This window comes from Phalacrocorax aristotelis, chromosome 2, assembly GCF_949628215.1.
Source record: "Phalacrocorax aristotelis chromosome 2, bGulAri2.1, whole genome shotgun sequence".
Taxonomy (NCBI): domain Eukaryota; kingdom Metazoa; phylum Chordata; class Aves; order Suliformes; family Phalacrocoracidae; genus Phalacrocorax; species Phalacrocorax aristotelis.
This window is the reverse complement of record NC_134277.1, coordinates 85,996,571-86,008,634: the sequence shown is the minus strand read 5'-3', so window position 1 is coordinate 86,008,634 and position 12,064 is coordinate 85,996,571. Positions and strand designations below refer to the sequence as shown.

The following is a 12,064-nucleotide window of genomic DNA, read 5'->3' as shown; positions in this document are numbered from 1 at the left end:
GCTGTGAAACTACAGGCCTGTGATTGCTACTGTCGGAACTAGGGAGATCAGAGCATGCCTGTACTGGGCTAAGTAAATGATGGGGAAACTCATGGGGAAATTCATCTAAAATGTACTTAATTTAAATACACTGCCTAAACCCAGATTTGGGCAGGTTTGTTGAATACATTTCTGGCTTTACCCTGCTTAGCCCATACCTATGCTGTCACAGTCACAGAGCTGCAGCGTCAGTGTTACTTAAGGAGATGGCTTTGCACCCTTCCCTGAAATGTCTGAACACTGAAGCGATAGCAGAAGATGTGACGTGGAGGAAAGCTTGGTGCTCTAAAACCACTGTTCCTACTCCATTCGTGATATTTGTTATTCTACAGGGCACGAAATTGTGGTTCCTGTATTCACCTCTGGATGGTGCTTTCCTTCATAAAGAATTTCTGTTGAGATCAGCACGAAGAGGTTGGAGATGGAAGGAGTGTGCTCAGCAGCAGCATTGCTCTCTCGTACACTGGTTGCATCTTGTATAGCATATTGCTGAAATATCTCAGGGTCACTAAATGTGTTGCCCATGGCATTTGCTTGGCCATCAAAATTATATCCTGGTCCCTAGTTGTCTTCCAGTCTTTTACTTGCTTTGCTTGGAGAGCTGGGAGCAGGAGTGGAAATGACTCGTAGGCAACAATGTCAGCACAGAGGGAAAACAGTTGAAATAATTTTAAAACAAAGGCAACATTTCTTAGTAGCAGAGGCCCTTCATTTTTCTGCCTGCTTTTTGCCAGTGCAGTGAAATAAAGAGAGTAAAGAAGTAGCCTATTATTTTGTGTGGAGTTTTTGGGGTTGACTGCTTCCAGTGTGACAATTAGCCTTAGCAAAAAAAAAAGCATGTAAACATTGTGCAACAGCTCTGTATCAAGTTTCAAGGCACGCTGTTTCCTCGACACTTAACTTTTGGGGGCTTGTTTTTTTCAAATCCAACTGAAGTACACTTTAATCCATTGGAAAGGAGTGCCTTCCCTGTGCACATGAAGAGGCACAGCCAACTCCCATTCCAGAACTAGTCACTGAGCTCTTGGTTGAAATGCTGAGTCCCAGTTTGCATGAATGAAAAATGAACTCCTGTAATGATTATGGGCTTGTGCTTCTCCTACCTGCCCAGGTCTGGTGAAGGAAGTAACATTTGCCTTGTGAGCTCTTCTTTGGCCTCCCACAGAATGGCTGAAGGAGCTGAGAGGTGAAGGCCCCCTAACAGCTCACAGCTGCCTAGGAAGTGCCAAGGTTATGGGCAGTTAATCTCTGTCAAAAAACCCTACTACTCAAATGTACTAAATTTTTTGCAGTGTTTAGTTGAGAGTATAAAGAATTAAAATCCCTGGACTTCCACTGCTGTCTCCTCTTCATTACAGGGCCCAGACCTGCAGGCCCTCCTTGGCAGTGCAGGTAGGGGTGCACCTGTCATGTAGCCAACACTAAGGCGAACAGGTTTTCAGAGTATACTTTAAGATAGATTTTGAAATGTGTGCTTCTTCACTCTCATGGGTAAAAATGTCTGCTTAGCCTAAGAAAACCCCAAAGCCCATCATGCTCCATTAACAAACGGGCTAGCAGGGTGCTGTGCTGCGCAGAGAGCTCTGCATCTGCCCACTGCTTACTGAAATCACGTGTTTTGTCTTCCAGACTCCGACCTGAGCATGCGGACGCTCAGCACACCCAGTCCAGCATTAATATTTCCACCGAATCCCCCCGGTTTCCAGAATGGCAGAGGGTCGTCAACGTCTTCGTCCTCAGTCACTGGGGAAACTGTTGCCATGGTCCACTCACCACCTCCGACCCGTCTCACTCATCCTCTCATCCGGCTGGCGTCCAAACACCAGAAGGAACAGGCCAACATAGACCGGCTGCCCGACCACTCCATGGTGCAGATATTCTCCTTCCTGCCCACCAACCAGCTGTGCCGCTGTGCCCGTGTGTGCCGCCGCTGGTATAACCTTGCTTGGGACCCCCGACTTTGGAGGACTATTCGCCTGACCGGCGAGACAATCAACGTAGACAGGGCTCTTAAAGTGCTGACCCGGAGGCTTTGTCAGGATACACCCAACGTATGTCTCATGTTGGAGACAGTAATTGTTAGTGGCTGCAGGCGGCTCACAGACAGAGGACTCTACACCATTGCCCAGTGCTGTCCAGAACTGAGGAGGCTGGAGGTGTCTGGCTGTTACAACATCTCCAATGAGGCAGTCTTTGATGTCGTGTCACTGTGCCCAAACCTGGAACACCTGGATGTGTCAGGTAACAGGAAATATTTCAGTATGGATGCCTCTGATTCTAAAAGCCTCATGTTTGTCAAGCCCATGGCCCCACTACTGCACACTTTCCCTTTCTGTGTTGTCTTTCGAAATAGGAATGCCAGTGTCCTAATACAGTACTGGTGAGACAGGCACCACTAGAATCTCAATGCCCCAAATGTCATCAGCACCTCTTGAGTGGCCGGGCCTCCCCCAGCGGAGATGAGCTAGCAGAGATGGTCTGTTCAAATAGCACAAGTACTTTTTATACTTGTGTTTTGCTCAAAGCACCCTTACAGGGGCCCATGTTGCAGCCAGTGCTACGTCATGTAGTGAAGGCTGGTTACTTCAGCAAAATTAGTTTTATCTTTTTCATATATATATAATTTATATGTAGATTATGTATATAATGTATATATCTGTAATCTGATAAGTGACTTGAGGAGGAGCTCAGAATCAGTGCTAGGCTTTTGTCTGGGTATAAATATCAATCGTCATCCCTAGCGAAACTTCAGAGTCCCCATTTCCATTGTTATTTTAACAACACTTAGCTAGCTTGGACTTTTCTGGTTTTTAATAGCATGTACATTTGCTTAGTGGCTTTCTGCTTTTCCTTTCACCCAGTTACAATGTATCACTGCAGCTGCTTAGATCAGCAGAAATGTTTTAGACAATTTTCCTCAGACCTGCTCTGGGGAAACAAGATGTTTTTCCCAAGGTCAGCCACACATAATTTCCTCTCTGCAAATAGGTTGGCACTTAACGGAAAGGATGTAGCCAAGCAGAGCACTGAAGTAAATTTTATGTTTAATATTTATTTTGTGATGTCACTTGTTATCAGTCTAACGTTGCTGTTAGCCAGACAGACCAGATTTGCCATTGCAGAAATACTAATGGCAACAAGCAGGATGAAGTGGGGATAGGATGTAATGCTACTGAGTCACTGGTACCAATGTAAACTGATTTTTCCAAGGCTGCTTATCTGGTGTACATTGGTTTCCTTTCTTCTTTCTGCCTTTTATTTGTTTTAACTGATTTATCCGTCTCTTTCACCTAATATTTCAAGGATGGCCGAATGTCATGGAAGGCATCACAACAAACACCAACAAATCAGAGTTATTCACTTTTTGTAATTGCTGTCTGAAACAGCCAGGTGATAAGGTGTCTCTGCAGAACTCCATGGGATCTATTTGCAGTGACCTTGCATATGAATTACATATAGCCGGTACATACTGACATTAGTTCTGGATTGCTAACCACACATTCGGGCTGAAGCATCTCCAACACCAGGAGAAAATGTATGTGCCTGTGTGATTTAGACCTACAGGTACATATCACTTTGAAGGCTGGCTTGTATCCCTGGTATATTTATGCTTTCCTTACTACATCCTCTAGGGCGGTACAGAGAGTTGAGTGGCCTAAGTATCCTGGGCCTGGAGAGACAGGACAAGGAGAACTGCTGAGCTGAGGGTGAACTGCCTTGGCACACCAGTCTGTTAGCTGACACCTGGAGTGCACCTGGGGGCTTGTAGGTGGCTGAAAATGCTTTGGTCCACAGCTTCTTCTGATAGATATGCTGTAGACCGAAGGTGACTTTTTCAAAAGCAGGGAAAATTAACGATACCAGGTCTTGATGGGGTCTGTCTTCATTTGTGGTTTCCCCAAGCCCATTACTTTCAGACCTAGAAGATGGTGTCTGTCCCTAAGAGCTCATCAGTTTGGTCCAAAGTGTGTAGAGGATGAGTAAAATACCTGTCTTCCTTGAATTTTGTCTCATCAAGGGGACAGGAAAGTAATTTTAATCTCATATTTTTCTAAGTTGTCCTTTCTTTTTTGGAGCAGATGAGGGGGAAATCCTGGTTTAAACATGCTCAGAAGTCAGGGTGTTTGTGTTTTGCTGCATGTACCTGCATATGAATTGAGGTTAATTGATTTCTAGGGTCCTGTTTTGAGTCCACTTTTTTCCTTCTGATGTGGGTAATTTTGGAGGATGTTTTGGAAGCAGGATTCCATTTTCCCCTCCTTCTGTCTGTAGTTAGGAGGACAAGGCATGCACCTACACTCTCAAACAATTCTCAGGACTGAAGTGGTTCACTGGTTTGGTTTCATACTGAGCAAGAGAAGTCGGGTACATGTGCTGGAGGATAATGCTATACTTGTAGCTAGTTAATTAAAACCCAGTTCACAGTTGTACATCTAGTTGAATCCCTCTCCCCCTTGGATGGTTACTTGGCAGCAATAACATACCAAAATCTTTAATGTCAAAACCAGATGTTCGTATTAACTTTAAGAGTTTTCCACAATGTAAGTTCTGTCACTCTCAGCATCCACTTTGTGGGCAGGTCTGAGATATATCTAGAAGTTGGTTGAGCTTGACTGCAAGTTATTATCTAACACGCTAGCCAACATTTTTTTTTCAATCTGTTTGGAAGTTTCTCCTCCCTTTTAAAAATCAGTTGTACTTACTTTATGGAAAATCCTGTTACAAGAGCTTTGTTTTCACATTTTTTATTATTCAGGACAGAAAAATTGTTGCAGACCCAGGAACCTGTCATTTTGCCTAAAAATCAGGCAGTTTTGTATCAACATGGACTCTTTCTCTGGTGAAACCATTTTGAATATCCTTCCCATGAAATATTTTAGAGTGTAGCCAAAGTAACTAGACAAGGCGATGCTAAGCTTGTCAAAACAGTGATCACACACTAATGTGTGTGACCCCAACCCTGCTGTGAGACTTCTGACCCATTCACTTTCTAATTACAGTCATTAAAGCGTTCCCCCTTCTTGGATCCTCAGCAGACAGAACGTTCTCCTCGGCCTCACAGACGTTTCATTCTCACTTAAGCCAGATTTTAAAATTGAATGCTGGTCAGCATGTAAAATATCTAGATTGACTCCTTAAACTCCTTAATCCAGCAGCCTCCTGTGGCAAATGCAATAGCAACAGCTATGTCAGGTCCAGCAGAACTCTGCCAAGGTGCCAGCTTCTTCTGTGGAAACCCAGCTCAAGGATGGGGACTCCTGTGGTGCATTTTGTATCACCTACTCCAAAGAACATATTAGAGGTGAAATTTTTACACCATTAGTACTGTACTGCTTCCCTTTAGATGAAAAATCACTTTGCATTATTGAGTGTGTATGTGGTACTTATTTGAAGGTGAACATATTTCCAAAGATTGCGCCATAACGTAGATGGATCTGCAACACAGTCTGAAGTGGAAATAGCAGCTTTCAGTTTTCAGAAGATATTGTTTGTTGAACAAAGTGCCTTGCTTCAAGGTCCCAGAGCTTCCGCATGGCTAGTGGACAATTTGCCCATTTCATTGTGTGAGGCCTAAGGTAAAATTTGCATCTGTTCAAATAAATTTGGTGCTTAAATTAAAAATCCAGCTCCAAATCCAAATGATGAATGTAGAAATCCACTTGCAGGTGGCAAACTGTTTCAAGACTGTATCCCATGCTTCTTACAGCATTTGTGTTAGCCCACTGGATTATTTCAAGGGATTTTTCTTTTTTCATTTTTATTTTTAAGAACTGAAGCATATTCATACCTTCCACTAAGCTTTTGAATGAGAACCTGTTTTATCAAGTGGTATGGGTTTAGGTCATTCAAGTTTTTGAGGCAGCCTCCATATGTTGCCATGCTTTTTACTTCTGGACTACAGGATTTGTGCAGCATTTCTGATACGTGGACCTCTAAGGTCATCATCCTAACTTTCCAGCTTTTTATGGGTCACTTCATCCTTGCTGGCCAGTATTTCAGCAATACAGAAAAGGTCTTTTTATCCCTACCTGGGCACACCTCTTTAGAGAGACATCTACGGCTAAAACTGTTGGGCCTTGATCAGTAACAGGTAGACCCCTCCCTCTTCCTGGCGGCTGTTTCTAGCTATGCTAATGCAATGTGCCCAGCTGATCTTGGCACAGATAAGGATTTCCCTTCAGGAGCACAAGACTGCCAGCTTGCAGTGCAGCAGAAACAGAACTTTCCAAAAAAATCTTTCACTCACCACCATGCACAGAGTGGAGGTTAAAAATGGGGGAAGTCTGTGAGTGTATTTTTCCCTTTAATCTAGCTCTTTATCTTCCCTTGCAAGGTCTGGTGTTTCTCCTCTAGTCTACCTCTAGTCTTCTCTGGTTACCTCCATTCATGGCCAGACTTTCTGACTTGAAACAGTCCTTTTCCACAACCGTTTTTGTCCTCCCATGCCCTTACCAGTCTGTTGGCTCCTGCTGACTCTCCCCATTCTCCTTAGGTTACCCAAATCTCCACCCTTCTGCAAGCACATAGTCTTGCCATAGTTTTGCATCCTTCCCACATTGCAGACTTGGGGCTAGATTCACATCTGTTCTCCAAATGCTTTTTCCAGAGTGGGTGGGGTTTGTCTTTTTTATAATGGTGTTGGATGGTGAAAGAGCCTCTGATGTACAAACTCAGCCAGTCAGCAATGAGACTGCCTCTGATCAAAAAACTGTGTTGGTTGTTATGTAGTACCGTTTTCTCAAATTGTCACTGGGTTTATATGGCAGTAACACATCATAGACTGTCCCTAGATAAACCTAGGACCATCATTTTACATTTGAGATATGGACAAAGTTGGTCTGTCGCTTTGCTGATGCTCAAAATCCCAAAGCAACCTCACAGTGGAGTCTGTTATTTCCTCTGCTGTAGGGACATATCACAGCAAATCGAGACTAGTCAGTCGGGATGAGTCTGCTCTTGCAATATGACGATAGCTTCGTCACATCCAGCATGCAATTTCATGCTCACCTTTCTGGTCTTGGCTGTGTGATTTGTTTTTTCTGCTTGCCTAAATTCACTGTGTTTTTCTGCCTAGGCTGCTCCAAAGTAACATGCATCAGTTTGACTCGTGAAGCTTCCATCAAGCTGTCTCCCTTACACGGGAAACAAATCTCCATTCGCTACTTGGACATGACAGACTGCTTCGTCCTGGAGGACGAAGGACTGCACACCATTGCCGCTCACTGCACTCAGCTGACCCACCTGTACCTGCGCCGCTGTGTCCGCATCACCGACGAGGGTCTCCGCTACCTGATGATTTACTGCACGTCCATTAAGGAACTGAGTGTGAGCGACTGTCGCTTTGTCAGTGACTTCGGCATGCGGGAGATTGCCAAGCTGGAGTCACGCCTCCGATACCTTAGCATCACTCACTGCGGCCGGATCACAGACGTGGGCATCCGTTACATAGCCAAATACTGCAGCAAGCTGCGCTACCTCAACGCGCGGGGCTGCGAGGGCATTACAGACCACGGTGTGGAGTACCTCGCCAAAAATTGCACAAAACTCAAATCACTAGATATTGGCAAGTGCCCTCTGGTCTCAGACACCGGCCTGGAGTTCCTAGCCCTCAACTGCTTCAACCTGAAGCGCCTGAGCCTGAAGTCATGTGAGAGCATCACTGGGCAGGGCCTGCAGATTGTAGCTGCCAACTGTTTTGACCTGCAGATGTTGAATGTGCAGGACTGCGATGTCTCTGTGGATGCTTTGAGATTTGTTAAACGACATTGCAAGCGCTGTATTATAGAGCACACCAACCCTGCCTTCTTCTGAAAGGGCACCCCGCACCTGTCGTTACAATGCAGTATTAAAAACACTGATGTATAAACACACGCTCCCATATTCAGTACTGCTGTCTTTTCTATAGCTCACGGGAGTCAGTTTTTCTTGTATGTTGTGGATGATGGGGGTTTCTAGAGGACTATTTTGTTTGCTTTTTGTATGATCACTTTTTAAGGTGCGGCAGGTCTCCATGGAGAGGCTGCCTCAATGCAAAAGCAATGAGTGCTCAGCATCCCCAGTGGGGTGCCATTTCCATAACAGCCATGATCTTGTCCCAGGCTACAGTAGCTACCTCCAAAGGAAATAGCACATAATCCCTCCTTTGGAAAGGCTACTAAGCTGTGTCAAATACATCTGAATTCCAGCTGTGCTCATGAAGCTGACTATGCAATATGTGTCTGTGTTCCCCAACTTCTTCCAATATGGCTGATAAAGCATCCCTGTGTCTCTAAGTAGTTTCTCTTTGGTAGTCATCCATTGTAATCCCTCAGGAAATACTGGGTAATGTTCTTAAACATACTTGATTGAGGTAGAATAAGACCTGCTGGCCATTGCCGAGCACTCTGGTAGTGAATCTGGAGATTGTGCCCATGCATGGATTCTCTCGGAAAGCCCACCTCCAGGTCACTCATGCATCATCACTACTTGCCTTCATTTCTAAATCTGCCCTCTCTTGCATGTGTAGTAACACCCTCTGGTGTTAATACAGATAGGGACTTCTGGGTCTGATAAGCAGTGCCATATTCACCTGAGTGAAGGAAAACAGATGAGATTTTGGTGGCTTGGCAAAGGGAAAAGCCAGCAAATCAGCCTGAGAAGCTGCTGTAATTCTGCAACAAGCTGAGATAGCACTGTAGTACACCGGGGTCTCTCTGAGGTGTCGTGGAGCAGCTTGCACGGGGCAGTCCCAATTGCTGCACTGCACGGCTGTCACCAGAAGGTCTGTCTTTGTTCCTTCACTGTATCTCTTCAGCAGCCGTGGCACCACTGCAGTTGACACTCGCTGAGCAAACCAGGCACGTGCATGGAGGTAAATTCAGTATGTGCCTTAATACACATAGAAACCTGACCCTCTTCTGTGGCCTTCCAGTTCAAAGGCTAAATGGCTGATCTCAAGACTTCAAAGACATTAGCCTGATGTTAGATAACACCCCTGGGGACACCAGGGCTTAAGAGTGTTATTCACATTAGATTTAGATTTTGTGAAACCTTGTCTGTGTGTGTTCCCGTAGCCTGGAGAAACAGCTGCTGTTCAACAAGGAATTAAAATGCCAGCATTGCCCTGTGACACTGGGAGCCCCTTGTTACCCTCATGGTCACTCTTGCTCATGCAAGAGTAAGAGTGGTTTGGAGGTTCCCCCATCTCATTGCCTCCTTCCCCAGAGCGTTTCATGGTTATTTTCTTCACAATTTTCTGGCAGCCCTTTCTCTGCATTTTCACATGTAATGTGCAGATCTGAAAGCCAGACACGTTAGGGGTGATGATATTTTCAGGCAGGCCCCCTGCGCCTGACTGACAGGTGAATTCATACATTCAGCTCAAACGCTATAAACGTCTCGGTAGAGAACATAAGAAGGGAAGCACCGTGTCTGGTTTTCATAAGCGGTAGTTCCATCATCTCCAGACAACACTAATAAAATCACTGATATGAAGTGAAAATCCATATGCTCAAGAAAAACACATAACTGCTGAGGAAATATTTGTAGCAATGCTCTCTCAAATTACAAAAAAGCAATGGTTTGGACGTGTCCCTGCAGAGGGAACTTGTCCTATTGCTGCAAAAATTCCTGTAACTTAGGTATGTTCTTCCAATTTTGAGTTTCTTAACATACAGGATGTCATCAGCTCTGAATTATAAATCAGGTTGTACTAAAGCAAAGAGGGCCATGGAAAATTAATTTGTCATTGCTACTACTACTGGTCAGTGACTAATATGGGGTGATACCATCCTTTGGCCAGTTAATATCACTTTGGTTTTCCTTTCTGTAATTTTAAAATTAGAGAATCTTCTCCAGCAAGTAATACAGTCTATTTTATCCGAGCCAGCTATACTCTGTCTATCCGTTATCTCAAAATGGCCCCGAGGATAGTTAAATGTTAAGCCTGTTCCTGAGACTGGTGGGATTTAGAGCCATTTGCACTCATGAGATATAAGGCCTCATTAGCAACATTTAACTGTTTATTAAAAAAAAAAAAGCTACTTTTCTGGCTATGCTAAATTGAGTGAATAGTGCTACATGGTTTTTAAGGTTTCTAATGTTTAAATTGGCCTGTACTGTACAAATCTCACTATAAAGCCTTAATTTGCTACCAAGAAATAAAGCAATATATTGGTAACTGATGAGCATGCATCGTCATTTGCACTAACTGATTAACTTCTGGTGAAAAAGAAAAGATTAAAGACTTGTAAAAGTTTTCTTAAAAGGTAGGTAGGTGAATGAGCACATCAGCACCTCAGGTAGGCGGATGACTCTATTACAAAAGGAAAACAAAAATTGTTACAGATTATGACCTTGCCTATCTGTCTCTTTAAAATTTTATTTTCCTCATGAGGTTCTTCTTGATCCTGAAACATAATCAGTAACTGGAAGTGTCAGTAAAAGAAAAAAACAGTATATAAAAAGCATATGTATAACAATTTCAGGAGGGCCTCTGCATTGGTTTAAAGGCAAGTTAACATATTTGATGTGAGAAGTAAAATGGAATGACTGAAAGGGTAGAGCACTTACCAGTGCATGTTGCCTTTTGAATACTCTAAAAAACCCACTCTGGGGGGCACTGGTGAGAGATGAAGAAAGGTGATTTTTCTAAGCCAAACATTGTTAAGTATATAGTCTTACATGATCTGAGTTGGCACTCTGAGACTGCTACTTATTTCAAGAAAATTTGAATTTAACTTACTGATACAGCTTGCTTGTTTTGACTTGTAACCTTTTTCCTATGTCTACTTGCAAAATGACATGACCAGAAAAGAAACTGAAACAGTGCATGTGGAGCTGAGTTTGCTGGAAAGGTTGCAACATGCAACTGGTGTGTCTTCATTCCAGCTTGGGGTTGGCAAAGACTATAAATATCCTGAGCAAAAACATTGTTGATTCTTGAACCATAAAATTTGGGCTCAGGCACTGAGGCTTCTTCTGCTCTGCAATAGCATGTGGTGATCTCATCAAAGAAAGCAGCCATGAATCGCCTCAGTCAGGCTGGCATGTTGTTTGTAATAACTTGTGTCCTGTAGAGAGAGGTCTCTTAGAAAAGGTGCATCTAAATTACCGTGCGCTGGTAATTTACAGAGCCAAAGCTCTCTATCTGGGTATTCACCCGTCTCATTCCCTTGGCTTTCATAAAAGGTGGAGCTGTATTTTCCCTGTTAGCAGCATGAGATTGAAATACAACGCTCTTGCCTTTTTGAGCTATGCTCATCTGGGTTCCTACAAAATGCAAAACAGCTTCTGCTAGCTGTCTTGGACTCAGAAGCCTGGTCCAGACTGTAACCTTCAGTAGTGGCTTACGTGGTTTCTGAAAACTTCTAGCCTTTGAACTGGAAAATTAAAAAGCTAGTAAAAGACCTAATTTTAGCCCTAGGCTTGAAGCAGGTCCAAACTCTCATTAAAAAAGAATTGCAGTGACCATTCGGACTGCAGACTGTCTGCCCCACAGCTGCCAGTGTTAATTTAAAGGGGAAAAGTTCCCTGGCAGCATTGGTGCATGGCTCCTCTTTCCCCAGCGTTCCCCAGGAAAGTAACCTGCCCTTGGTTTTATATAATTTTGTCAATTTAGCTATTCGTGCTGAAACTGCCCATGCTGGGCTTTGAAAATGTTAGTTGAAATGGTTCATCTGGTTCTGTAAATAAAGCTGGGAGGAAATGTCATTTTGTTCATGTTAAACTCCTGGTGACCTTTTCTTTGAAAACGGTTCATTGCTCTTCATCTTCTCCAAGGCCTTCAGAGTGAAAGTGCGAGCCTTGCCAGGAGGTCAGCTTTGGGACAAGGATGTGTCTTACTGATCTCCCAGTTAAAATGCACCCAAATTTAGCTACATTACATGTCTTTGAACATCTCCAACTCCATGGCCAGGGAGAAAGGAGCATGCTTAGATCTTTTGGAGCTTGCAGTCTGGCGAGGCTGAGATTTGGCAAAGTGAAGAGGCATTTATCACTCTGGCAGTGTGAAGGGGGAAGTGACCTGAATGATATGGAAGCTGCC

At 43.8% G+C, this 12,064-nt stretch overlaps 1 protein-coding gene across 1 annotated transcript in view; it reads left to right on the top strand.

Annotated features, from left to right (window-relative positions):
- The window catches only part of FBXL7 (F-box and leucine rich repeat protein 7), a 190,780-nt gene extending 180,582 nt beyond the window's left edge, over positions 1 to 10,198 (top strand). The window contains exons 3-4 of the mRNA XM_075084249.1: positions 1,669 to 2,280; positions 7,115 to 10,198. Of these exons, the coding sequence (XP_074940350.1) occupies positions 1,669 to 2,280; positions 7,115 to 7,851 (1,349 nt within the window). The 3' untranslated portion in view covers positions 7,852 to 10,198. The remainder of the gene's footprint in view (positions 1 to 1,668; positions 2,281 to 7,114) is intronic.
- Positions 10,199 to 12,064: the final 1,866 nt, after the last annotated feature.